Source organism: Myxocyprinus asiaticus, chromosome 21, assembly GCF_019703515.2.
Source record: "Myxocyprinus asiaticus isolate MX2 ecotype Aquarium Trade chromosome 21, UBuf_Myxa_2, whole genome shotgun sequence".
Lineage (NCBI taxonomy): Eukaryota > Metazoa > Chordata > Actinopteri > Cypriniformes > Catostomidae > Myxocyprinus > Myxocyprinus asiaticus.
The window spans coordinates 17,404,908-17,430,798 of NC_059364.1; the positions used below are offsets into that span (position 1 = coordinate 17,404,908).

Genomic DNA, 25,891 nt, shown 5'->3' on the forward strand with positions numbered 1-25,891 from the left:
GTGTGGGTGGGGGGACCTGGGTAGCTCAGTGGAAAAAGACGCTGGCTACCACCCCTGGAGTTCACTAGTTCGAATCCCAGGGTGTGCTGAGTGACTCCAGTCAGGTCTCCTAAGCAACCAAATTGGCCCGGTTGCTAGGGAGGGTAGAGTCACATGGGGTAACCTCCTCGTGGTCGCTATAATGTGGTTTGTTCTCGGTGGGGCGCATGGTGAGTTGAGCGTGGATGCCGCGGTGGATGGCGTGAAGCCTCCACACACGCTATGTCTCCGTGGCAATGCGCTCAACAAGCCACGTGATAAAGATGCGCAGGCTGGCGGTCTCAGACGCGGAGGCAGCTGGGATTCGTCCTCCGCCACCCAGATTGAGGCAAATCACTACGCGACCATGAGGACTTAAAAGCGCATAGGGCATTCCAAATTGGGGGGAAAAGGAAAAAAATAAATAAATAAATAAGATAGGTGTGGGTGAGAAACAGATCATTATTTAGGTCCTTTTGTAATTTAAATTCTCCTCCCTGCCCAGTAGGTGGCGATATGCACGAAGAATGTGAAAGTGAAATTGGGGATTGATTGTAAAAAAAGACTTAAATACTGATCTGTTTCCCACCCACACCTGTCATATCGCTTCTGAAGACATGGATTAACCACTAGAGTTTTATGAATTACTTTAACGCTGCCTTTGTGATTTTTGAGCTTTAAAATTTGGTACCCATTCACTTGCATTGTAAGGACCTACAGAGCTGAAATATTCTTCTAAAATCTTCATTTTTGTTCAGCAGAGGAAAGAAAGTCATACACCTCAAGGATGGCATGAGGGTGAGTAAATGATGAGAATTTTCATTTTTGGGTGAACTATCCCTTTAACATGTCTGTGTTAAATTCACTGTTTAAACTGTTTCTGTAACATTGGAGTATTTAGTTTTTCTTTAGTTTTATTTATTTTTTTAAATAAATTATCATTCCATCAGGATTGCTGTTATACTTCTGTGAATCACATTACCAAAACTGACACAAAGAAAAAGTTTTTCTCATTTATTTAACTGAAATGTTACAAAAATATCAATAACACCTATCAAAGCTTGTTCATATCACACGTCAATAAACCCCAGATGTCTGTATATTCTGAACTCGGCCTGCTGAAAGCGTCATGTTCACATGATGGAGTCCTCAAAAGGAATCTATCCCATGATTCTTGTGAATCTAAACACTTTCAGCCTCTCTCTTTTATGTGAGAGACTTTCCCTGGACATAGACAGATGGACAGGAGGAGCAGAAGTCCCTGTAGTTTTGTCATGAGGGGAAAAGGCCACTAAAAGCATCCTGGATGGCACGGTGGCATGCCAGTCCCGATGAATAACCACCAGCCTGGTCCTGTAGAGACGCTGTGCGCACATGATTCAGATACCTGCACAGAGACAGTGGACAATACAGAACAGGTTTAACAGCTCTTCACAGGTTTTCCAAGCCCACAAATTTTGCTTTCTGTGTATTCTGGTTAATCCTCTAGAGGGAGCAGTTCTGTTGTCCTGCATTTATAAGTCCATGGATTTGGACTCTTCACACACTTAAAGTAATACTCCGGGTTCAATACAAGTTAAGCTCAGCATTTGTGCATTTGAGCATTTTATTTGTGGCATAATATTTATTACCGCAAAAATCAGGTTACAGTGAGGCACTTACATTGGAACTGAATTGGGCCAATCCATGAACATTAAAATACTCACTATTTTAAAATTATAGCCACAAGACATAAACCATATGCATGTTAACATGATTTTGGTGTGATAGCCAATTTTACAGCACCATTGCCATGAAGATGTAATGTCATCAAACCCTAAAATGACTGTAAAAATGACAATTTAAACAAATTTACAGCTCAAATAATACACGAGTTTTAACAAGTATTAATGTTAATGCTTTTATAAAATTATAAGCTTCACATTTCTGCCTTTAAACCCTCCAAAAACTGGCCCCATTCACTTCCATTGTAAGTGCCTCACTGTAACCTACATTTTTGCTTTTTTTTAAAGAAAAGGAGGGATGAGTCGAAATTATTTTTATGTTGTAATTGGCATTATGCCACAAATGCTGTCGATTGAGCTTAACTTGTATTGAACCCAGAAGATTCCTTTAATACTTTAAGAATGTCATTGCATTAAATAACTATTATTTCAATGTTTAAAGATAAAAATATAACTGTCAGCTACCCACAAACCAGAAGGACAAGTATCACTTAAACCCAGCAATGCCTAGCAATTCCAAAGTGTTAAGATAAAATTCTCAAGCAGCCAAAGTCCACAATGGCCATTCATTAAGTGGGAACTGAGAATTACATGTAAACTAAAACTAATGAGAGAGGAAGGGAAAGACGGAAAAAGAGCGAGAGGAGAGGAAAGGGGGTCAGGTATCATCGGAAACACTTAAGCTCCTCTCAGCTTCACACACTTTCTAAACAAACAGAGATTAATGAAGCGCTCGACCATGAGCTCATGCACACAGAATGCTGCTTCAGTTCTGAATCATTAATCCAAAAACTACACGCACACACATTCCACAGGTAAATCACTGTCATCATGTTTCATCTATCTTCTTTCTGTTCTTTCCATTTTAGTTTTGCCTAAAGTACTTCAGTGTTTGATGACAATGATAAAAGCACTAATGGTCAGAACATAATTGCAATATTCGCCAAGCATAACACTTTGGCACTTTCCAGAAAAGGGTACAAAATAAGGCTTAAAACTTCTTAAAAAAAAAAAAAAAAAATCATTTTTGTTTTTGAATATAGGGTCAGTAAAAGGAGGTGCTTAGCCTTCAGGAAAAAATATATATATATATTTTGTGCACCTCAGATGGTCAAAAAAAAAAAAGTGAGTTGATTTTTATCTTCAATTTATTTTATATTAGGCTTGCAATTTTTAAAAATCTGTTACCAAAATTTGAAATGTATAAATACCATCTAAAACCCTTGCATGATTTTGTTATATTCTAGCAATAAAACATTTAATAAACATAAAAATTAAATACAATTTAAAGGTCAGATCAGTCACTTTATATATTGGTTTTTGGTTTTATTGATAAACTTATGTTTTCAATTGAATAAAAAAAAAATATATATATATATATATATATATACATAAATGTAAAAGAATGTCAATATTATGACAATGTTTGATGCAGTTGAGAAGGTCAAGGTCAAGAGGTGGGACAGGCCAAAATCACCATTTCAAAATCACGATCAGTTTATGTTAGATAATAGTTTAACACATCTAAAAAAAATATGTTACAATTTTATGAAGTTCTCACTTCAAAGAACAAGGGATTTATTGCCTTTAAAAAAAAAGTAATGGGACACCAAGCTGTACTGTATTCAAGGAAAGTGCCTCATCGCAAAGTGAAAGGAGAAAGCATCCAAAAGAAAGAAAAGATTTGGAAGAACATTTGAAAGTAATTGATGTGAGAGTTTGAACTATGAATACAAGGTTTGGGATGGTTTTATTGGCTGTTACTGCTGCTGGTGGTCCAACTTTTTATCCATCTTTCGCAAGACGAACATTTTGTTGACTGCTTATGTGCTCAAATGAATTATATTTGAGTTGAAATTTTGGCATGAACTGAACTGTGTTTTAAGTTAAAATGTGCAATTCGATCATTACAGACACACATTTAGTGATGCTTGTGTGTGTGTGTGTGTGTGTGTGTTCTCTGGAACTGTTCTGTCAGTGTGGATATCTGTTTTATACCAGCCTTTACTGTCTAAAGAATTGTCCATGTGTATTTAAGAGAGTTTGAGTAAGAAGTTCCAAGCATAGGATTTAGCTCATAATGTTCCCCTCAGTAAGCAGAAGACATGTGCACACATGGACAGCTGCTGAACAATCTGTCATTTTAACAGGGTCAGTGTCAAACTGTCAGCCTCTCTCTCTCCCCCTCACACACACACATTCCAGAAGCAGATCAGGTTGCCCACACAGCTATGTCAGACACACATATATCAAACTACAACTCATCCACCATACAAATATCCTCAACGGAGGTCAAAGAGCAAACTCATCTACACGGGAGCCAAGAGACAACCTGGGTTCCACCAGGACATAATGCATCATTAAAACCTACTGGTCCAAACGTATATGGCAGTTTACAGAGGAATCGTGTGTCCATAGTCTATAAAAAGACTGATGTTTATCACAGTGCTTGTGTGGTTTATATTGTTAGGACAGATGGCAACAAACTCCGACACGCACAGTCTGAATGAAGCAAACCGAAACACAAAAACATACACACATTCACAGCTGGGAGTGCATGTGTGTGTATGTGTGTGTGTGAACATTCTTTGCCACACAGTCTGAAATGCAAAATTCACTCAAATCTGTGGACTGAGAGAGAGAGAGAGAGAAAAGATGAACAAGTTCAGTCTGTCCATTTCCATCATGCACGCTGAGGGTAGATTTGAAAAGTTCAACTCGCTCTTACTACCTATTCCTCACACAGAAACGGGAACTATTTGCAAGCCAAATTTACTTTTGATGCCCAGGCTAGAATCTTTGGTTTAAGCTTATTTGCATATGCAAATGTTCAGACAGACCCCTTAAAATGTAGGTTCCAAAAAACTTACAAATACAGACAGAGAGGAGAGAAAGAGAAAGAGTGGACCCACAATACATTGCTGATTTAATTTCAACAGTGCTTGACCTCTTTCAGATGCATTATGTGTGTGTGTGTGTGTGTGTGTGTGTGTGTGTGTGTGTATGTGTGTATCCATTTCAGAGTCTGCACTTAACGTCATCTCGTTTGAAATAATAATCCTTCTCTGCTGATGCTGTGGATTTTGTTACTGATATATTGTTTATTCTCTGCAGTGTATGAGTGTGTGACATGAATTCTCGCTGATTAAAAAAAAAAAAAGCCTTCTACTGTAGGAAATTATTCACAAATTATAAAACAGATACAGCAGCTCTGGTCCTCGATGCTAAATGGTCAATACAGCATTCTAGCCATTTTAAAATACACAAAATAGTAACAGCTATGTTGTAGATTGTAAATACTCCACTGCTTGTGCCTAACAACACACTTTAGCCATGACTACATTCACAATGTAGTACTGCTTTTTTGTACATTGCTTGCTTAAACAATAATAGACCAGATTTATGTCGAAAAACACAATAAAGCTACTGACCCTTACCACACACAAACACGCTCTCTTCTGACCTGCTGATGGATTACTTCCTGTCTGGTGCATGATGACTTCCTGTATGGCAAAGTGTGTTTCTCTAAAAATTGTAGCCTAAACATTGCCATGGCGATGAAAGAAAAGACCTCGGCAACCACTTCAGCATCCCCCCATCCCACTTCTGTCCACTACAGGAAAAAAAGAAAACTTAAAAAGAGAAACTTAAGAGAAGAAATGAGGCGAAATAAAGAAATAAATGATCTCATCACAGTTATGATGCTATTTTGAGAGTGATCATGCCACCAACATGCACACACTGCAGCTGCAGAAGAATTCTTGTGGTCTCTTTATCAGTTCCTTTTTTGCTCTCTCAAATGTTTTGTTTTTGATGTGAATGATTGGCCTGACTAATAGTGATTTGCATTACCAAAGCAGTTGTAGGTCACACAGTACATACAGTGATGGGATTCATAAGTCTGAGATTACATTGGAAATCTGGAATTTTCTTTTGATTTAGGACAGAAAAAAGTTATGACAAAATATTTAATAAGTATTAAGATTTGTACTATTTCTAGGTCACTAATCAAATGTAAGTATTTGTGACACTGACCATTATAATTCATTATTACAAAAGGTCAGATTTCCTTGTTTCCATTCACTGAAAAAAATAAATAAAAATGAGTTCACTGTTCTTCAGTGGCCTTTCCAGTCACCGGATCTGAATCCAATAGAATACCTTTGGGATGTGGTAGAATGGGAGATCCGCAGCATGAATGTGCATCTGACAAATCTGCAGAAATTGTGTGATGCAATCATGTCAACATGGACCAGAATCTCAAAAGAATTTTGTGGAATCATGCCATGAATAATTGAGGCTGTTTTGAGAGCAAAGGGAGGCCATACCCAGTATTAGTATAGTGTTACTAATAAAGTGCTCAGTGAGCGTAATATGTTCACGTAATTTCAACATAATGGAATTAAGTTATTTTTAAATGACCCGAATAAGTAGCCTCAAAGTGATTTTATATGTGTCCCTAACATGATTAATTTCTTTAGTTTTACATATATTTTTGTGTCACATTACTGATTTATGTTATAAAGTTATGCTAGTTTGCAAGCAAAAGCTCCACTCTTCACCAAAAGGGTAACTTAGCGTATCAGAATCAGTTCTAAATCCCAAAATAACAACATTAAACACCACTAAGTCTCCCCCTTCTCTTATTTTGCACAAAAATGCATAAAATAACACTTAATTTCAAAAATGTTACTCTCTGCATCAAGTCCCATACAAAGCATGCTAAGAACTACCAATCCCCTGCCAAAATCCCCTTGCCCATGTTATTGAAAATAACTGATTGGATCAAATAGACCCCACATAATTTAATCTAGTAGAGTGCACATTTTAGATAATTATATGAATCAAAAGCAAAGAAAACAAGTTTAGAAGAGAAACACAATTTTGTTGTGGAGATCACAAATAATATGATTTAGTCAATCGGACAACCTGCGTTTTCCCGTAATTTCAGAGTTGAAGCACACAGGATGCTCTTTGGAACATTCTTAAATCATGATGGGATAACATGGATCATCAGGTTTTGCACAAACATGTGGAGTCCATGCCAGCTTGATAGCATGCTGTCACTGAAGCAAAAGGGTGATATACCAAATACTAAAAAATTCTGAAATTCCTTTTAAATTTCCAATTAAACTTTTCACTCAAATTGTTATGTTGAGAATATAATTTGTAATGAAAAAACAAACAAGCTGTGTCCTGTCCAAAGCGAATGCCTCTAACTAATTTCATATCCAGTGCACTGTAGATGTAGACACATCTCTAAACTTACCAGAGACGTCACTCAGCACTAACCTGAATGCCTCTCTCTCTCTGTGTGTTTGTGTGTGTGTTCTTAGAATGTTTGATAGTAAGAATAATGATCCATCAAGGGGCTTGATAGTGTCTGGTGGTATTAGACTTAGCACAGCCTAACAGATATACTCAAGGGCGTAGGAACGGAAGGGACACAAAGGATAGTTCACCCAAAAATAAAAATTCTGCCATCATTTACTCACCCTCATGCTGTAACCTGTATGGCTTTGCACTTTGGTGGCACACAAAATAAGTTGTTAGGCAGCCTAAGTCACCATTCACATTTACTAGATGGAAAAAAAGATGCAATAAAAGTGAATATTGGCAGAGGCTGTCAGTCCCTCACTTTCTGCCGAACATCTCCTTTTGTGTTCCATGGAAGGAAGAAAGTCATACAGGTTTGGAACATCATGAGGATGAACAAATAGTGACAGAATGTTTGTTTTTGGTAAACCTATCCTTTTAAGACATAGGTATTGATCTCCAAAAAATTAAGGAGAAAAACACATAAATGTCAGCAGAGGCGGCTGACTGCTCTTGAAAAATGTTTTGTGTGGAAGAGAGGAAAGTTAAACTCAATCACCTCCTTTCAAGACACACGCACACAGCTGACTTTAATAAAACGCCCCACCCAATCTGTATTTATACAGGTACAGAACAGGGACAGTGAGGCAGAGAGAGAGAGAGAGAGAGAGAGAGGACGGGGTTTGCCCAAGGGGTGAGGAGGAAGTGAATACATACATGACCCTCCAAAAACACAAACCATTCCAACATAAATCTCCACTAACTCGCTGTCAAAACATACCAAGACAAATAGCGAAAAAAGCGCAGTCTCTCTTTTAACCTCACACAAACATACACGCAAACACTCATCCACATTCTGCTCCAGAGTTTAAAAGACTGAAGCTGGTCAAATACTTTGATGAAAAAAAACAGAGGCAAGAAAAAAATATGAATTCAGAATGAAGGAGAAAAAGAAACAAAGAGAGAGGGATCCACCCTGTCCTCTCTTTTCATAACCTCATTCTTTTTCTCCTTCTGTCCTCTGCTTTTCAGCTCAAACCACATCACAAGATTCTCTGCTGGAAGGAGACCAGGACACTGTGTGTGTGTATGTGTGTGTGTGTGTGCATATGAAGGAATATTCAGGGTAAAATACAAGTTAAGCCCTATCGATGGCATCTGTGCCAGAAATGCACAAACAATGGAAGTCAACAGGGGCAATCGTAAATTTTTATGCACAGACTAAAGGGATACTTCATCAAAAAATGAACATTTTCCCATGTCGTTTCAAACCCACATGACTCTCTATCTTCCATGGAACACAAAAGGAGTTGTAAGGCAGCATGTTAATCTTCAGTCACCATTCACTTTCATTGTATGGAGAACAGATGCAATGAAAGTGAATGGTGATTGAGACTAAAATACTTCTTTGGGTGAACTACCCAATTTAACCCTTGTATTTGACTCTAAATGTTCCTTTAAAATAGAAACATACATGAAGCATGCACTGCATGTGTGTATGTAGTATTGTGTCTTATGAAGAACCTCAAGCTAAAGTGAAGCGTGACACTGCAGGCATAGCAAAAATGTCAGCAGACTTCCTGTTTACCCTGGGAGCAATGCACCATGGGAGATGTGGTTTATTTGTCTAAATAAGAGGTCATTTATCTCTGTCAAACACACACACATACACACACACACACACACACACACATACCCTTACTGACAGAGAGAGAGGGTAAAAAATGAAATGGAAACCCTATGCAATAATGAAAAACCATATGTAATACATAAGACATAAGCCTCCAAAATTGTATTCAAGTACATGTAGTATGTTCCCAAATGCTCATTATTTCAATTTCATTCTGCTAATATCAAACCATTTCGCTTAAGCCCCATTCACATCGCCAGCTACATTGCGTGAGACAGTGACACCATCCCATTCATTTTCAATGAGAGCACAGCGACTTCCGATGACACGAGCTGTCAAAACACTTTTGTTGGCGCAGAGATCGCCGTGGGGAGCGACAAGACAAGTTGAGAAAATTTCAACTTTATGCAAATGACGAGCAACATTCGCGAGCGTCTACCAATGAGTGTGAATACAGAGGAGTTTACGTCATCCGTCTCCAGGCAGGGTGAGTGTGAGATACTGGAGTCGACTTGAGTGCAGGCAAGACGGAGGAGAAGTTAAAAGTTTCTGTGAGCGATTTCACTGTTCTATATCATTTGTCTTTAACCACATACATAGATATGGCCTAATAAAATGATGTGTGGAAAACCGTGTCGGCATCCTGAGTGAGTTTGATTCATATATCGATATAACATTTTTCTTGTTTAATGATACGATGCATTAAGCAATGCTGCAGGTTATATATAATGCTCTCCCCTGCAGAATGTGCATTTTTAGAGGCAAAAGAACTGATTCCTTGTCAAATTTGTATGATATCTTAGTTTTATCAGCAGTATCATCTTTAAACAGCATTTAAAACGCTACTATGGCCAGTTGTGTAGTCCACCAATAATGTCAGAGCGGCGGAAACAGAAGGAACGCCCACCAGCAACACGGATCGGCTTTAGCACACTTTCTGCACTAATTCACCATGAATATATTGTTATTTCATGTAGTCTGAGATCATATCGATAGTATTTGGACACTGTTTTTGTCCAGTTCAAATATAATGTTCTACTTATGCTGTATTCCCTCTGAATCTTGAATTGAAATTGTGTTAGTGTTTTTGCATGTAACACAACTGCTTCTCATCTGTGTTCTAGGTGATTCTTACCCAAGTCGACCCAACTGATCCAGTTCTGGAATGGGCGGGCCATATGTGTCAATGTACACAGGCTGATAGACATACAACACTTCCTCCACATGAGTCACAGGAGCCAAAGACACTGTCTGACCCTGCGTGAGAGAGAAAAAGAGAGAGAAAGACAGTGAGTGAACCTATTTTCACTACTACTGGCATTGGCTGAATGTGGGCATTGTCCCGTGACCCGAATAAATAAAGAAATAACAACCACGATAATAATATAATCTACTCTGGTTTGGTTAAACAAGCACCTTTTGAGCGCAAGGAACAACTTCCTTGGTATATACAGCACTTACAGTTAAAAAGACTCACGGTTCTCTGCCATTGTTTATTTTTTTATCCACTGTTTGAATGCGACATCTTATGGGATAGTAAAGTGTCCAGTCAATCTGCACTTCAGAATCTCACCAGAAATAGTATGCAACTCGGGTATTTCTCACTTACTGTTTTATGAATCCTAAGGATTTGGACATACTACTCCACTGGCATACTGTTTTTGGCATTTTGGACACACCTTTAGTTTAAAAAAAAAAAAAAAAAAGTCCTGTTAAATTACTGTTACCGTCATAATCTATTCCTTTTTGCGAAATTTTCTGATTGTTCATTCTGAATGTTACTTTCTTCTAAATATTCAAATTTGTAATTTTATTTTAGTATTTTATTTTAGTTTATACTATTGTTTTGTTCAATTTATTAATACTACTTCACTACATAGTATTTTTATTTTGGTTATTTTGCACTGCTTTGGCGATACAAATGTACAGGTTTTTTTGTAATGTCAATTACTGTAACTAAGAGAGAGAGAGAGAGAGAGAGAGAAAGAAAGAAAGAAAGAAAGACAGAGATTTATCTGGGGCTGTTGAATATGTCTGTTCAAATTTACACTCACTCACACAAAACAATTTGACAATTGTCTTAATACTCTATTTATCTGTGTTATTGGGCAGTCACACAACACTTCGTGCTCCATTCACTCCCATTCAAATGCATCAAAATGCAGGAGACCCCAAATGCAAGCTCGTGTGAAACAATTTCGTACAGTGCTTCGTACCAAAGTTCAAGTTTGGTAAACTCTAAACTGCGAATCTGCACGACGAGAGGATACGTGACCAATAGAAGATCGAATCATCACACACTGACCTCTTGGCTCAATTTAAAGGATACATATTTCAAAGCTGTGTGTTTTTGATGCTGCTGGAAAGTGAGCAGACAGTATATTTTCACATTTTTGTTATATTTTTTATTATTTGTGAAGTGTTATTTATTTACTAAAACCAGAAGCTCTCCCACGTGACATCATATCCTGGTCCATTGCATTGTCTGAAAAAAAATTGCATACTCAAAGCCTAGTGTGACCACCCCTTTACACTGGAAATAAAAGTTAGGAAAAATAATTTTCATAATGATGTATTTGTACATTTAAGACCATTGTCAATTTGCTTTGTGTGAATGAGTGTAAATTTGATGTGGGTATATATTTAACATACACTCATTACCGCATTTCCACTATCGGGCCAAATGAGGGCATGCTAGTGTGTGCCAGGGCCAGTTGCATCTTCACTGTCCCTTCCGGGGCTTCATCATGTCTCCTTGGGACTTTCTCGTGGCTAACGGCCAATGCCCTTTGGCCCACCGATTACACTTGGGCCAAACAAGGCCAAACAGGGATTGAGGCGGGTTCAATGTCAAAGGCGGACTGTCGCCGAACTTGCCAGGTTGTGTATCCATCGCACAGCGGTACAATTTCAGAGAAAAAATTAATGTAAAAAAATACAGGGACAGTACAAATCCATTAAAATGCACAATGGACAAAGCGGTGCCCAAAGAAATTACTTCCATGGTTCAGTGAACTTTCATAGACAGTGTGCTGGGACATCATCCCACTGTTAGTGGAGAGACCACTTGGGACACCATGGCAGTTACAATCGGTGAGGTGTCAACGCTAACTTATCTTGCTAGCTAGCTAAGGTTTACATTCGATATAAATTTGATATTCCAGATAACTAGATTACATGATACCTCAGCTTGAGCTTCCCTCTTGCTTGTGAAATGGGCGGGCACTGGAGCGGCGCATTATTAAAAAAATATGCGCATATGTGGGGTTATTGGCCTGATGGCGGAAACACAGATTGATTTTTGTCTTGTGGCTCGAGGTCCGAGGCTATTGGCCCCGGCTGGCCAGTTGATAGCCCTGGCTCGCCCTGGCTCGCACTGGCCCGATAGTGGAAAAGCAGCTATTGTCAATTCGGACTGAACAGTTAAAGAAGATGACCTCATTTAAACAACATGAACAGACATTCTGTCTGAAATCAGGTCACACATAAATGCATGAGCACCAACACACACACCTACCCCTCCACAGATCCAGATCCAAGCAGGGGATCTAAAGATGAATGACAACACCACTCACTGCCAACACACACATATACACATGCACACACATAGGCAACATACACGAGGGAGACTGAACTTGCTGGAGACAGACAGAAACCGCGGCATGGAGGGAGTACCAGCGAGTTTGTGTGTGTGTGTGTGTGGAGAGGGAATTTCCATGGGAGAGCTTCTCTTTACTTTGGCCTGACACTACTGCATGAATGTGAATTGCAACAAAACTGAGAGAGCAATGAAAGAGAAACAATGGAGATATAGAAAAACAGGATGAAAATAAGCACAAAGAGGAAGTTTTTATAATGTGTTAATTTACCGTAAAATAAACCATTCCTGAATGAGGGCAACTGCAACACGTACAAAAATGGTCCAAATTTATCTTTCTACCATGCTGGCTGAATTGAGAACATTTATGGGCCATACATATTCCTTGCTGGCAATGAAACTCTATTTTTCATTATTTTCATTAAAAATATCTCTTTCTCCCAGTGACAATGTGATTATTTAGCAGATTTTCTCCTGTATATTTGTGACAAACAAGTCGTGTCACTCACAGCATCACAAAATTAGTCTCAAAAATCTCAAAACAAATATAGCAGTTTTTACAATTTTAATTACCAGCCAACTGGCAAGTAAGTTGTATTTACTTGCCAAAGCTATTTTTTTTTTAATCACATTTGGTGCTTGCAAAATTAAAAAATCAACACATTTATTTTGCATCATTGGATATGGACATTTGTTTAATCTTAAACAGCACATGAGTGAATCTCACAAAAACATGACAAAATTATATCTTGCATAAAGAAAAGCCTATTTTAGGACCAAATGTTTTTTTTTCACCCAATTTGGAATGCCCAATTCCCAGTGCGCTTTTAAGTCCTCGTGGTCGCGTAGTGACTCGCCTCAATCCTGGTGGCGGAGGAGGAATCCCAGCTGCCTCCGCATCTGAGACCATCAACCAGCGCATCTTATCACGTGGCTTGTTGAGCGTGTTGCCACGGAGACATAGCGCGTGTGGAGGCTTCACGCCATCCACTGCGGCATCTGCGCTCAACTCACCACGCTCCCCACCGAGAACGAACCACATTATAGCGACCACGAGGAGGTTACCCCATGTGACTCTACCCTCCCTAGCAACAGGGCCAATTTGGTTGCTTAGGAGACCTGGCTGGAGTCACTCAGCATGCCCTGGGATTCGAACTAGCGAACTCCAGGGGTTATTTTAGGACCATTAAGATTTGCATTGTGACATTACTGTCATCCTTACAAATCCTCATTACTGTAATGCATCTAAACGGTTTACCTTTATGATTTTTTTGTGATTCTCATTCTAAATTGTGATTCTCATTAGATTCTCACTACAGTAATACAGTCCTTTTTACTGTATTACACAAATATACTGCAATACAAAGATTTGTTTATTTAAATCATTTTAAAGTAAAGGCAGTACATCTAATGCTACCATGATGTAATTCTTTACTATTTAAATATGTAGTTTTTGTTTAGTTTATTTGCACTACTGAGAATTGGGGGGGGGCTTAATTGTCATGAAAATAATATACTTAATTTTCTCTATGTAAAATGCATTTTCTTATATCTTTCTTTTGATTTTGGCCTAAATATGAGATATGCAGGCCCACACTGAATCTATTTTTGTATGCACAAAATGGAGAGAAAAGTGTTCATTTGGTACATAAAATGCAGAAGCAGCACTGCAATTTCATAATGTAACACATAAACCACAAAAAGGTCACCTTCTTTATGTATGTGTGCAGAAAGTTTATTATAAGTTGTAGACATAATAACAAACATATAAATTCTCTTGTCCACCAGCTGCTGATCAGTTCCAAACTCCCCTCTCACCACAAACACACACATGCACACAATCCCTTCTCAGATTATCCTGTCAACAGCCAGATACCAGTGGAAAACTCTTCAGAACTTCACTATACACAAACACACACCAACCACAATACACCACTACCCCATCTTTACACGTCTTAATCAGTTGACAAATGAACATCTGCTCTTGACATTAATTTGAGGTGTCGTGTATATGTGTGCATGTGTACAGAGTAATGCTGCTGATTCTGTGTATCTTAAGTGACCACAGATACATATTCACTCCCCAGCGCCCCAAAAACAGAGCTGCCGGCTCGATCCATCTTCATTACAGTGCAGGAGAGGTGAGGGAAGGAAATCCCTGAACTAACCCCCCACCCCTGATACTCTGTGCATTCAGAGTTCCACTTTGAGCGTTACACACTGTTTAATGGGCCTTGTGTTCAAATCAATCATATATCTGCTGTGGTTTGACATTCAGTACTGTCCACAGCTTTAACCTCACTCCTGCCTGGGTTGTGAATCAGTCCATGTGTATAAAACTAACACACAGTAATCTTTTTTACGATGTGTAGTTGAATTTTATTTATTTTTTAATAAACGTTCTCCTCTGTTTTCTGTCTTGGGAGGCACATTACATTACGACTGGCAAAGGAATTTTACAGTTATTTATGTATTTATTTATTGCATTTTCCAGGTGTGATAATTATTCTTCTCATAACAACAAATACTGGATATTTTTAATAAGGTGTGTTTGTCTTCTTGCCAACCTTTAGCTACAAGTATCAACCAGAATGCAAGAACTGACTGGGGAAATCTGTAATAAACTATATTTTCTCAAAGTTGGTTTTGGGAAATGGACCAAAAGAAGGTTCAAAAACAGATACCGAATTTTTAAGGGGCCATAATCTACATTTTTGTAACATTTTACTGAAATCCATTTATAATGTTAGGCTTCCTAATTTCTCAGAATGTATTTTTACATGACCATTTCCACCTTCCCTTTGACAAAATAAAACAGGCATTTTTTTGTAACTATACCTTAAAGACTTCTTTACATAAATGACCTCCTTTATAATTTCTATAGAGTGCAACAGTCTGGTTCTGGAAGTAAAAATTCCATTAATTTTGTCCATAAGGGAAATGGTTTTTAAGGATAACTAATAAAACCTTAAAGACTGACCTTCTGTGAGCTCCAAGGTTGTTAATCTATGGCATATGCTTCTGTTGAAGCCATCAGTCCACGTTATTTCAACTTTTAGAATTCCTGGAGAAAAACTACACAACCCATAAATCCTGAAGGGAAAAGTGACCAGTCAGAATTGCGGCAAAGGAGCTTTGCAGTGACCGCCTACCCCCATGACTCACTGTGAATGATGCCATCGAGTCGGTCTCCCTACAATCTCAAACTATTTATATTTTTGTATATTTAAATATTTTGCTTGAAAAACTTAAAATATACAATTTATACATTTATAAACAACTTAAAGGCATAGTTCACCAAAAAATTAACATTCTCTCATAATTTACTCACCCTCATGTCATCTTAGATGTGTATGGCTTTCTTTCTTCTGCTGAACACAAACAAAGATCTTTAGAAGAATATTTCAGCTCCATAGGTCCTCACAATGCAAGTGAGTGGTGATCAGGCCTTTAAAGCTCCAAAAAGCAGATAAAGTCAGCATAAACATAATCCATATGACTTCAGTGGTTTAAACAATGTTTTCTCCAGTTGGTTTTGGGTGAGAACAAACCAAAATCAAAAAAAAAAAAAATTCTCTTTACAGCTTGCCATTGCAGTCTCTAGGCACAATCATGATTTCAAGCTTGATTACACTTCCTATTGATTGAAGCATGTGCTGTAGAAGGTGCAATCGTTCTTGAAATCATGATTGCCAAGGAGACTTCTCTCAAGATGTACAGTGAAAAAGGAGTTATATTTTGATCTGTTTTCACCCAAAACCAACTGGATCGCTTCAGAAGACATTGATTAAACCACTGGAGTCAGATGGATTATGTTTATGCTGACTTTATCAGAGCCTGATCACAATTCACTTGCACTGTGTAAACAGAGCTGAGATATTCTTCTAAAACTCTAGGGCAATGCTCTACCAGTTGAGCTATAAGAATGCTATTATGTTGTGATGACTAGGATTACAGAGGTTTCCAAAAATAAAGATTGTCAATCAAGAGTTTTTTCTTCACAAAAACTGTTGTCCACCATCAACACACCATAAAAACACTTGTTCTGATGATCAAATAAAAAAAATAAAATAAAAAAAATAAAAAAAACTTTTCTGTTAAAACAAGAGGAATGTGAGAGAATGCAAAAGGTTTTTGTTTCACATGGGCATTAGTTGGGAGAAAGCGTCAGGTCTCTGACTATGCAAGTCTTCCTCTCCAAGGTCAACAAATATAAACTGTCTATCAGCACCTCTGCTGACCTTCACAAACACATGCACCTCAGATCAGCACATTTTAAAATGATCACACACTCACACGGCTACTCTTTTATTCGGGGCAAAAGAGAAAATCCTTCCCACAAACTCACAAAGATATTAACAAAAAAATATACTTGCTCATACAAGAATAAATACAAATTATCTTACATGCCTTGTCTTGTCTTATGCCCAGCAAATACTCATCAGTCACTGAAGAAACACTGAAGTGGCCCTGAATTTATCGTGTAACACTAGTGAACATACACACACACATACGTTCAGTAGGGATATAGTAAGTCTTGTGGACCATCCAGCTGGCATTAACTGAGCTCAAGTAACAAGTGTTTGAGCCAATGTCCTCTCCATGCCCTGTAACACACACTCGCAAACACTATTTTCACCTCAAAGCCCCTACTGGCTCTCTCCACATACGCTGAGTATGTATCTGCCTGCAAAAAGTCACACCACCACACACACTGCTTAACTGCATTGCTCAGAAACATCCTGTGTGTGTAGGTGTGTTAAATATAACCTTATAAGCATGGCTCCTGCCTTGGAGTGTAAAGCTACGTAAAGCTGACAAACACTTTTTCCTCTGTACTACCCTCACTGTGCTAAAATCCATGCCGACACACACATACACTCCACTTATATTTCCATGCCAACCAAAAGACAAATTTGTGTAAACATATGCACTTATTATTACACATGTTTACTTAGCTATCTAAATGAGTACACACCACAGACTCCTATTCTTTTTAAAGCTAATAATAATTACTATAGACTAACCCTAACCTAAACATAACCCTACCTCTTATAGAAAACTGTTTGCATTATTTATATTCAAACAATTGTATTTATTAATTGTTTTTCCAAATGAGGACATCCCCAAATGTCCCCAAAGGGAGGTTTGATCATGTTTAGCCAACTTCTGGGGACAAATGTGTATAATTTTTTCCAAGTAATCCCCCACCCCCCTACACACCCACACAAACAGGTTTACACACTTTGTCCTTATTCCCCTGTTTATACTCTCAAATGGCAGTTTTTCATATGTATTGCTTTCCCCCAACACTTCCTCTTTCACATGCACATTCATGACATGTTGGTTCAGGCCTATGTCCTTCGCAGTGACCGCTGAAGGGATTTTTTTTTTTTAAAAGAACAAACCTGTTTTACCTGCTCTACACCACAAAATGGTATAAACACTCACACTCCCACGTCATACTCAAACACTGGCTAATACAAACATGTTGGCGTGTCTGTGTGCACGAGCCACTGTGCTGAATATAACTATGGTAAACAGCAAAATAACAAGCTTTTAAATAAAAGGCATTCATGAAATATTACAAAAGGTTTATAAAGTCGTAATATGAGCTCATACGATGTCATCTGTGTGTCCTATTATTTTGACAACAATTTTAATCAAAATTACAATATTATATATATATATACAGTGGCAAAACGTATGTGAACCCTTTGGAATTAGCTTTTTCTTTGTGTGTGTTAATTGGTCATAAAATGTGATCTCATCTTCATCAAAGTCACAAGTATAGACAAACAGAATGCGCTTAAGCTAACAACAGTAAAAAAGTAAATGAACCCTTGAATTTAATAACTGGTTGATCCTCCTTTGGCAGCAATAATCTCAACCAAACATTCCTGGTAGTTGCAGATTAGACCTGCACAATGTTCAGAAGGAATTTTGGACCATTCTTCCTTACAGAACTGCTTCAGCTCAGACATATTCTTAAAATGTCTGGTGTGAACGGCTCTCCTGAGGTCATTCCACAGCATCTCTGTTGGCTTAAGGTCTGGGCACTGACTGGGCCACTCCAAAAGGTGGATTTTCTTTTTTTAAGCCATTCTGTAGTGGATTTACTTCAATGTTTAGGGTTATTGTCCTGCTGCATCAAGCAACTTCTACAGAGCTTCAGCTGGTGCACAGCGACCCAGACATTATCCTGTAGGATATCCTGGTAAACTTGGGAATTCCTTTTTCCCCTCGATGATGGCAAGCGGTCCAGACCCCGAACAGCAAAGCAGCCCCAAATCATGATGCTCCCTCCACCGTACTTCACTGTTGGGATGATGTTTTCATGTTGGTATGCGGTGCCCTTTTTACACCATACGTAGTGCTGCGTGTTCTTCCCAAACAATTCAACCTTAGTTTCATCAGTCCACAAAACATTTTCTCAGTAGCGTTGTGGAGTGCCAAGGTGGTCTTTGGCAAACTTCAGGCACACATCAATGATTTTGTTGGAAAGCAGGGGCTTTTTTCGTGTCCTGCCATGGACACCATGCCTGTTTAATCTTTTCCATATAGAAGGCTCATGAACAGTGATGTTAACCAGTTCCAATGATTCCATCAAGTCTTTAGCTCTAGGGTTCACTCTAGTCACTCTAGCGTTATTTTTTTTTACCTCACTGAGCATTCTTCGGTGTGCCATTTGAGTCATCTTGGCTGGTCAACCACTTATAGGGAGAGTAGCCACAGTACTTTCTCCATTTATACACAATTTGTCTAACTGTGGACAGATTAATATCTATGCTCTTCGAGATAACTTTTTAACCCTTTCTAGCTTAATGCAAAGCAACAATTTTTGATCATAGGTCTTCTGAGATCTCTTTTTTGCAAGGCATGGTCCACATCAGCAGATGCTTCTTGTGAATAGCAAACTCAAAATGTTTGAGTGCTATTTTTAAGTCAAAGCAGCTCTAACCCAAACCTCCAATCTAGTTTCGTTAATTGGATGCCAGGTTTGCCAACTTTTGACTCTAATTAGCTTTTGTTGACGTCAATAACCAAGGGCTTCACATACTTTTTCCAACCTAAACTGTGAATATTTGAATGATCTATTCAATGTGTACAAGAACAATACAATCATTTGTGTGTTATTAGTTAAAACAGATTGTGCTTGAAATTTAATGTGTAAAAAAATGTAACGCAATTAGTTCAGTATCCGTTTTTTTTCCACTTAATGAAAATTTACTATTATTTTTTTGCCCACTTCCTGGCTAAAATTGGCATATAAAAATTTCCAGGAGGTACACACTCAACTGGACTGCACATTCAAGCACAGAAACTGAATTTGTGAAGCAGTGCATGCTTATTCATTAAGCACGATGCATGTACCAGGCATAAAAACCACGGAAGTGGATTTACTGTAAGGAGAATGGAGACTTCACCCACAAGTGGTGAGCCAGATGTGTGAGAGATATGGGCAAACTGCCATATCTCTTTGCATCACCTGAAAACGCTCACTCACTGTCATCTAAACCAGTGTCAAAACAGAAACTGCAAGAAAGAGACCCAGCATGTACGCAATAGAGACTGAACGGCAGCCAGAGAAAATAATACTTGTGAGATTTTAAACTTCAAGCATTAAACCTTAGCATTACATTTGTTTTATATCTGTATGTATAGTGCAACATAGTGTCTAATAATGCATCAGCAATGTACATGAGTTTATCTTGCCAATAAAGCTTGATATGATTGAATCTGCCCATTTGATCCATTTGCCCATTTGAATTACAGCATTTGTCCACTGATTTTATGGCATGTACACATCTACTTTTATTAAAATATTTATACCTGTATAAATGTGTCAAATTAACTCTTTCTGCAAATTTTTTAACATGTACATATTTAAATAATTAAAATAAGTGACGATTCACCAATTTCTTGCAAGTTCTTTCAAACAAAGTATAAAGTTAATATATTTATGATTATATATTAATGTTTTAATGTACCATGATTAATTGCGATTAATTAGTAAAAATAATAATAATCGATTCACAGCCCTAATAATAATACATAAAATATTATTATTATTACTATTATAAATATATTCCAATTGTGGTCCTATTGTGCGTTTGTCCATGTGTTGTTCGCTCACCATCAGTATTCCAGTAGAGAAGAGGTTTGTTGGTTTGACGTTCCGTTTCTGTTTTTCTATCTGGGTTCCCAGTTGGGTGGCTCGATCTTTATGTTGGGCCAAGAGCACAGCCGCAGGTAACTGGGAACTCTCCTGCACACACAACATTCATAACAGGATATGCTTTTAAACTTTGGCTTTATTTTTGGCCTTTCTGCCACTTTTATTGATATTGAGGTGCAGTATATAGAAAGGACAAGAAATGATAGGGAAAATAGGGGAAACTGGATCAGGAGCTGGATTTGAACATGAGCACCATAGCTCAGTGTGTCAGAGCCCTTATCTACTGCCACGGGCCCATGACTTTGACCAGATAAGGATATTCTTTTACACAGTGTGTGTCAGAACTGCAGTTAATGAACATTTAGCTACAGGCTCACTTCCAGACATATAAAAGATGTAATCTAAAATTAGATTCACATCTTAAAGGCATAGTTCACCGAAAAATGAAAATTCTGTCCTCATTTTCTCAACCTCATGCCACCCTAAACTCATCCAACTTTCTTTCTTCTGTGCAACACAAAAGAAGATATTTTGAAGAATGTCTCCGCTGTTTTTGTCCATACAATGCAAGTTGACCATGGTCCAAAACTTTCAAGACCCAAAAGGACATAAAGGCAGCATAAAAGTATGAAAAATTGGTCCATTGGTTTAATCCATGACTTCTGAAGAGATATAATCGCTTTGAGTGAGAAACAGACCAAAATGTAAGTCCTTTTTCACTATAAATCTTGACATCCGCAGTCTACATGGTGCGTTCATGAGAGAAGCTCGTTCACACAATTCCTCGCACTTGAACCATACGCAGAGCGCTGTACACAAACTAGACTCCGTGTTGCCAGGCTCACGGTTTTCACAGCCAGTTTGGCTATTTTGGAAATGCAGACGTGATTTAAATGATATAGCCGCTGGTTGAGTATTTTGGGGATACTTGTACCACGGTTGCCAAAAGGTTGATGGTAAACATTAGAAAATGAAAATGCAACATCTTATTAATGTATAATGATACGGGGATTAAATATCTGGCAACCGAGTGCAGCATCAAAGCACTACCATCTTGACACAGGCACTGTGTTTAAATTGTGCCACATGTTAAGATTTATAGTAAATAATGACTTATATTTTGGTCTTTTTCTCATCCAATGTGATCATATCACTTCAGAAGACTTGGAATATACCACTCGAATTGAAAGGATTACTTTTATGATATCTTTATGTGCTTTTGGAGCTTGAAGGTTTTGATCCCCATTGACTTGCATTGTATGGAGAAAAAAAATACCTCATCCATTCTTCAAAATAGCTTCGTGTTCCGCAAAAAAAAAGAAAGTCAGATGGGTTTGGAATGGCATGAGGGCGAGTAAATGATAAGATTATTAAAAATTTTGGGTGAACTGTCCCTTTAATTAAGGTAGGCCATGAGACCAATGTGAGTGTGTGTAGGTGTATGTGTTAGCACCAGCTCATCCAGCAGGGCCTGTTTGTTTTTTCTCTTGGCCTGTAGTTGTCTTTGTTCCTCCTGGAGGGTCTCCAGTCTCCTCTGCTCTGAATCCTGCTGCTCCTGTAACAACAGCTCCTCCAACTCCTCCTGCTCACGGGTCTAACAGAGAAAGAAAGAGAGAGAGAGACAGAGAGAGAGAGAGAGAGAGAGAGAGAGATTACTTATTACTCACCAACACACTGAAAAAGAAAAAACAGGCAACATCTGAGTTACGTTCTTATTGAAGAAGATAACTCCACCACTTTCACCAGAAAGTTAATAACACACGTTCTGTACTTTGGGACACGAACATTATTTATTATACACGTTATCATTATTAGCACGTTGCACAGAGGTGCTTAAAGGAATAGTTCACCCAAAAATGAAAATTCTCTCATCATTTACTCACCCTCATGCCATCCCAGATGTATATGACTTCCTTTCTTCAGAAGAACACATTTCAAGAAAAATAGAAAAATATCTCAGCTCAGTAGGTCCTTATAATGCATGTGGAAGGTAACACGATTTTTGATGCTCCAAAAAGCACAGACAATCAGCATTAATGTCATCCATATGACTCCAGTGGTTAAATTAATGTCTTATAAAGCGATACAATAGCTTTTGTTATGAAAAATATAAATATTTAAGTAATTTTTAACTATTAATCATCGCGACCGGTAAGCAGCAGTATGCGCGTTCACGATAGGGCTGAGGTCACGAGGTCTTTCCAGTGATGGCATGGCAATGTTCCATTCATTGCAGCAGACACTCTCTACCTCAGTTGGCATTGCCTACATGTGCACCACCATGTTTCCTGAGCTCTCTGTCTCTCTGAGGCTTGTTGGTCCAGCCTCCTCCATCTCCCTGTGCTCCTGGTCAGAGTACTCAGGTTCAAACGAAAATGACTGTGCAAAAACTTGTATCTCCTCTTAGATTTCAAAATCTTCTGACATCTTTGTTTAAATTTGCTTCAATTTGTTTACGGCGTTCCGTCTGAACAGTGTTCCTCCTACTCAGTTGTAATCAGCGCTGCACTTCCAGGTGTGTCACTTATCACGTGAACATGCTAACGCCAATACGTCACATGAGAGATTGCGTCTCGTGAACGCGCATACCACTGCTTAACAGAAGCAATTATTTATAGTTAAAAAATCTTCGTTTGTGTTCAGCAGAAGATGCATGTCATACACATCTGGGATGACATGAGGGTGAGGGTGACTAAAACTTACCAAAAAAATCAAAAGCCACAACATGTATGTTAGATCCAATACCAACTAAGCTCTTAAAACTGGTATTCCCAGTAATCTCAGAACCTCTTCTTAATATTATTAACTTCTCGCTATCCTTAGGACATGTCCCAAGAAACTTTCAAATGGCAGTTATCAAACCGCTTACAGCTTGCCACAGCTTGATCCAGAGAATTGGCTAGTTACAGACCGATTTCAAATCTACCATTTATGTCGAAAATACTAGAAAAAGTAGTGTCCTCCCAACTATGTTCATTTCTACAGAGAAATGGAATATATGAAGAATTTCAGTCAGGATTTAGGCCCCATCACAGTACAGAGACTGCACTTATAAGAGTTACAAATGACTTACTCTTATCATCTGATCGCAGCTGCATTTCACTTCTAGTGCTTTTAGATCTTAGTGCTGCATTCGACAAGACAGATCACGACATTCTCTTGAATAGGCTGGAGAATTATGTTGGCATTAGTGGACTTGCATTAGCATGGTTCAGGTCCTATTTATCAGACTGCTACCACTTTGTATGTGTAAACGAGGAATTGTCAAATCAAACAAAAGTATGGAGTGCCACAGGGATCAATTTAGGACTTCTGCTTTTCTCCTTATACATGCTAACCCTGAGAGATATTATCAGGAATCATGGAATAAGTTTCCACTGTTATGCCAACAATACCCAACTTTATATTTCTTCTAAACCCAATGAAAATTCACATTTCTCCAAATTAGCAGTGTATCAATGAAATCAAAGATTGGATGTTCAGAAATTTCCTTCTCCTCAATTCCGACAAAACAGAGGTACTAATGATTGGACCAAAAACCTCTAAAAATAAGCAGCTAAAATACAATTTGACACTCGATGGATGTACTGTTACATCGTCTTCTACAGCAAAGAACTTAGGTGTTATATTTGATACCAATCTGTCCTTTGAATATCAAATTTCCAATGTTTGTAGAACAGCATTCTTCCACCTGAGAAATATTGCTAAATTACAACACATGCTCTCTGATGCAGATGCCGAAAAACTAATTAATGCATTCATGACCTCAAGACTAGATTATTGTAATGCATTACAGGGAGGATGTCCAGCAAGTTCAATAAATAAACTTCAATTGGTTCAAAATGCAGCTGCCAGATTGCTGACTAGAATCAAGAAATATAATCATGAGCCCCATTCTATCATCGTTACATTGGCTACCTGTTAAATGTTGTATTCATTGTAAAATTCTGTTAACTACATACAAAGCTTTGAATGGTCTAGCTCCGTAGTACTAAAGTGACCTTCTGACATGCTATATTCATTCACGTTCATTACGATCACAAAATTCTGGCTTGTTAATAATTCCAAGAATATCAAAATCCACAAAAGGAGGAAGATCCTTTTCATACTTGGGTCCTAAACTATGGAATAGTCTCCCAAACACTGTTCGGGATGCAGACACACTCACTCAGTTTAAGTCTACACTAAAGACTCATCTGTTTAGCCAGGCATACACCTAATTTATCCTTCAACTCACAATTAGGCTGCTTTAGTTAGCTCTGCCGGAATCAGAAACATCCATCGTGATCTATAACTCTGCATAAAATTGAATGGCATTTAGGCTAATATAAAAAAAAAAAATTCCAGGATTCATATCCCGAGGTTACCAGAGCCAGCCAGATCCAGCTCCATTCCTGCCTGGTGTCGGACTCCACTGCTACGTGTCACTGAAAGATGACGACAAACTACAGCCGATGCCAACCAGACATCACTTCAGATTTTGACTTCAGAGGATGGACTGATGCCAAATCCAACCGTAAGACATGGGATACTTCATATGCCACAGCCTGAACCTTGGATTTAGGATGGACCCCACCGAACCTCATCGAAATGACCTGCAGGGTGAACTGCAATGCACCTCATTAATCTCTGCCCACATCACCTTTGTCTACTGATGGACTACAGTCTTAAAATGGAATACATAGACTATAAATTAATTGCAAACAAAAGCCTTCATCAGTCAACTAACAAAAGACAATGCATCAATGAACTTCTACAGTTAATCCAGGATTGACTTCAAAGACATTATTCATTAATCTTAAAGTTCAAAAAAGTTTTTTGGGTTTTTTTTTTAAACACTTACTTAATTTACAAATTTAAAACCATGACTTGCACTGCACATAAATAACTAATATTGCCATAATATTCATGTTGTTTAGCCAGAGGGTAACTGGCCCCCACAGTGAACCTGGTTTCTCCAAAGGTTATTTTTCTCCATTAACCAACATCTTATGGAGTTTTGTGTTCATGACACAGTTGCCTTCAGCTTGCTCACAGGGGTTCTAAATACAATTATTATTTAATTTCTATTCACAATTTACATTCAAATTTAATCAAACTACATAAACTACACAGATAGTTACAAGATGGTGCCACGGATGGCCTCCTCGGTGTGTAGCTCTTCGGTTCTTTTGTTGTTTTTGTTTGTTTGTCCTGTGTTTAGTAATATTTTTCCAGTCAGTTTTACCAGGGACGAACTGCTGAACATTCGGCAGTATATACCAGACAACCTTTTCCCGGTTTTTGAATATTCGGACGTTTTGCTGGACATTTTAGTCAGAGGCACGGCTGTGTTGTTTAAATGCGCTATGAGACGCAGGCAAGGGAGACGAGCAGGTGCGCTGGTAAGGTTCCATCGGCACGGCTTTCGAACAGCACTGCCGAGT

At 38.3% G+C, this 25,891-nt stretch overlaps 1 protein-coding gene across 2 annotated transcripts in view; it reads right to left on the bottom strand.

Annotated features, from left to right (window-relative positions):
- Positions 1 to 1,018: 1,018 nt before the first annotated feature.
- mnat1 (MNAT1 component of CDK activating kinase) overlaps positions 1,019 to 25,891 on the bottom strand; it is a 33,016-nt gene continuing 8,143 nt past the window's right edge. For both annotated transcript variants that reach the window (XM_051648512.1, XM_051648513.1), the window contains exons 5-8: positions 21,919 to 22,059; positions 20,424 to 20,555; positions 9,824 to 9,945; positions 1,019 to 1,405 (exon numbers count right to left, since the gene is read on the bottom strand). In XM_051648512.1, the coding sequence (XP_051504472.1) occupies positions 1,291 to 1,405; positions 9,824 to 9,945; positions 20,424 to 20,555; positions 21,919 to 22,059 (510 nt within the window). In that variant the 3' untranslated portion in view covers positions 1,019 to 1,290. The remainder of the gene's footprint in view (positions 1,406 to 9,823; positions 9,946 to 20,423; positions 20,556 to 21,918; positions 22,060 to 25,891) is intronic.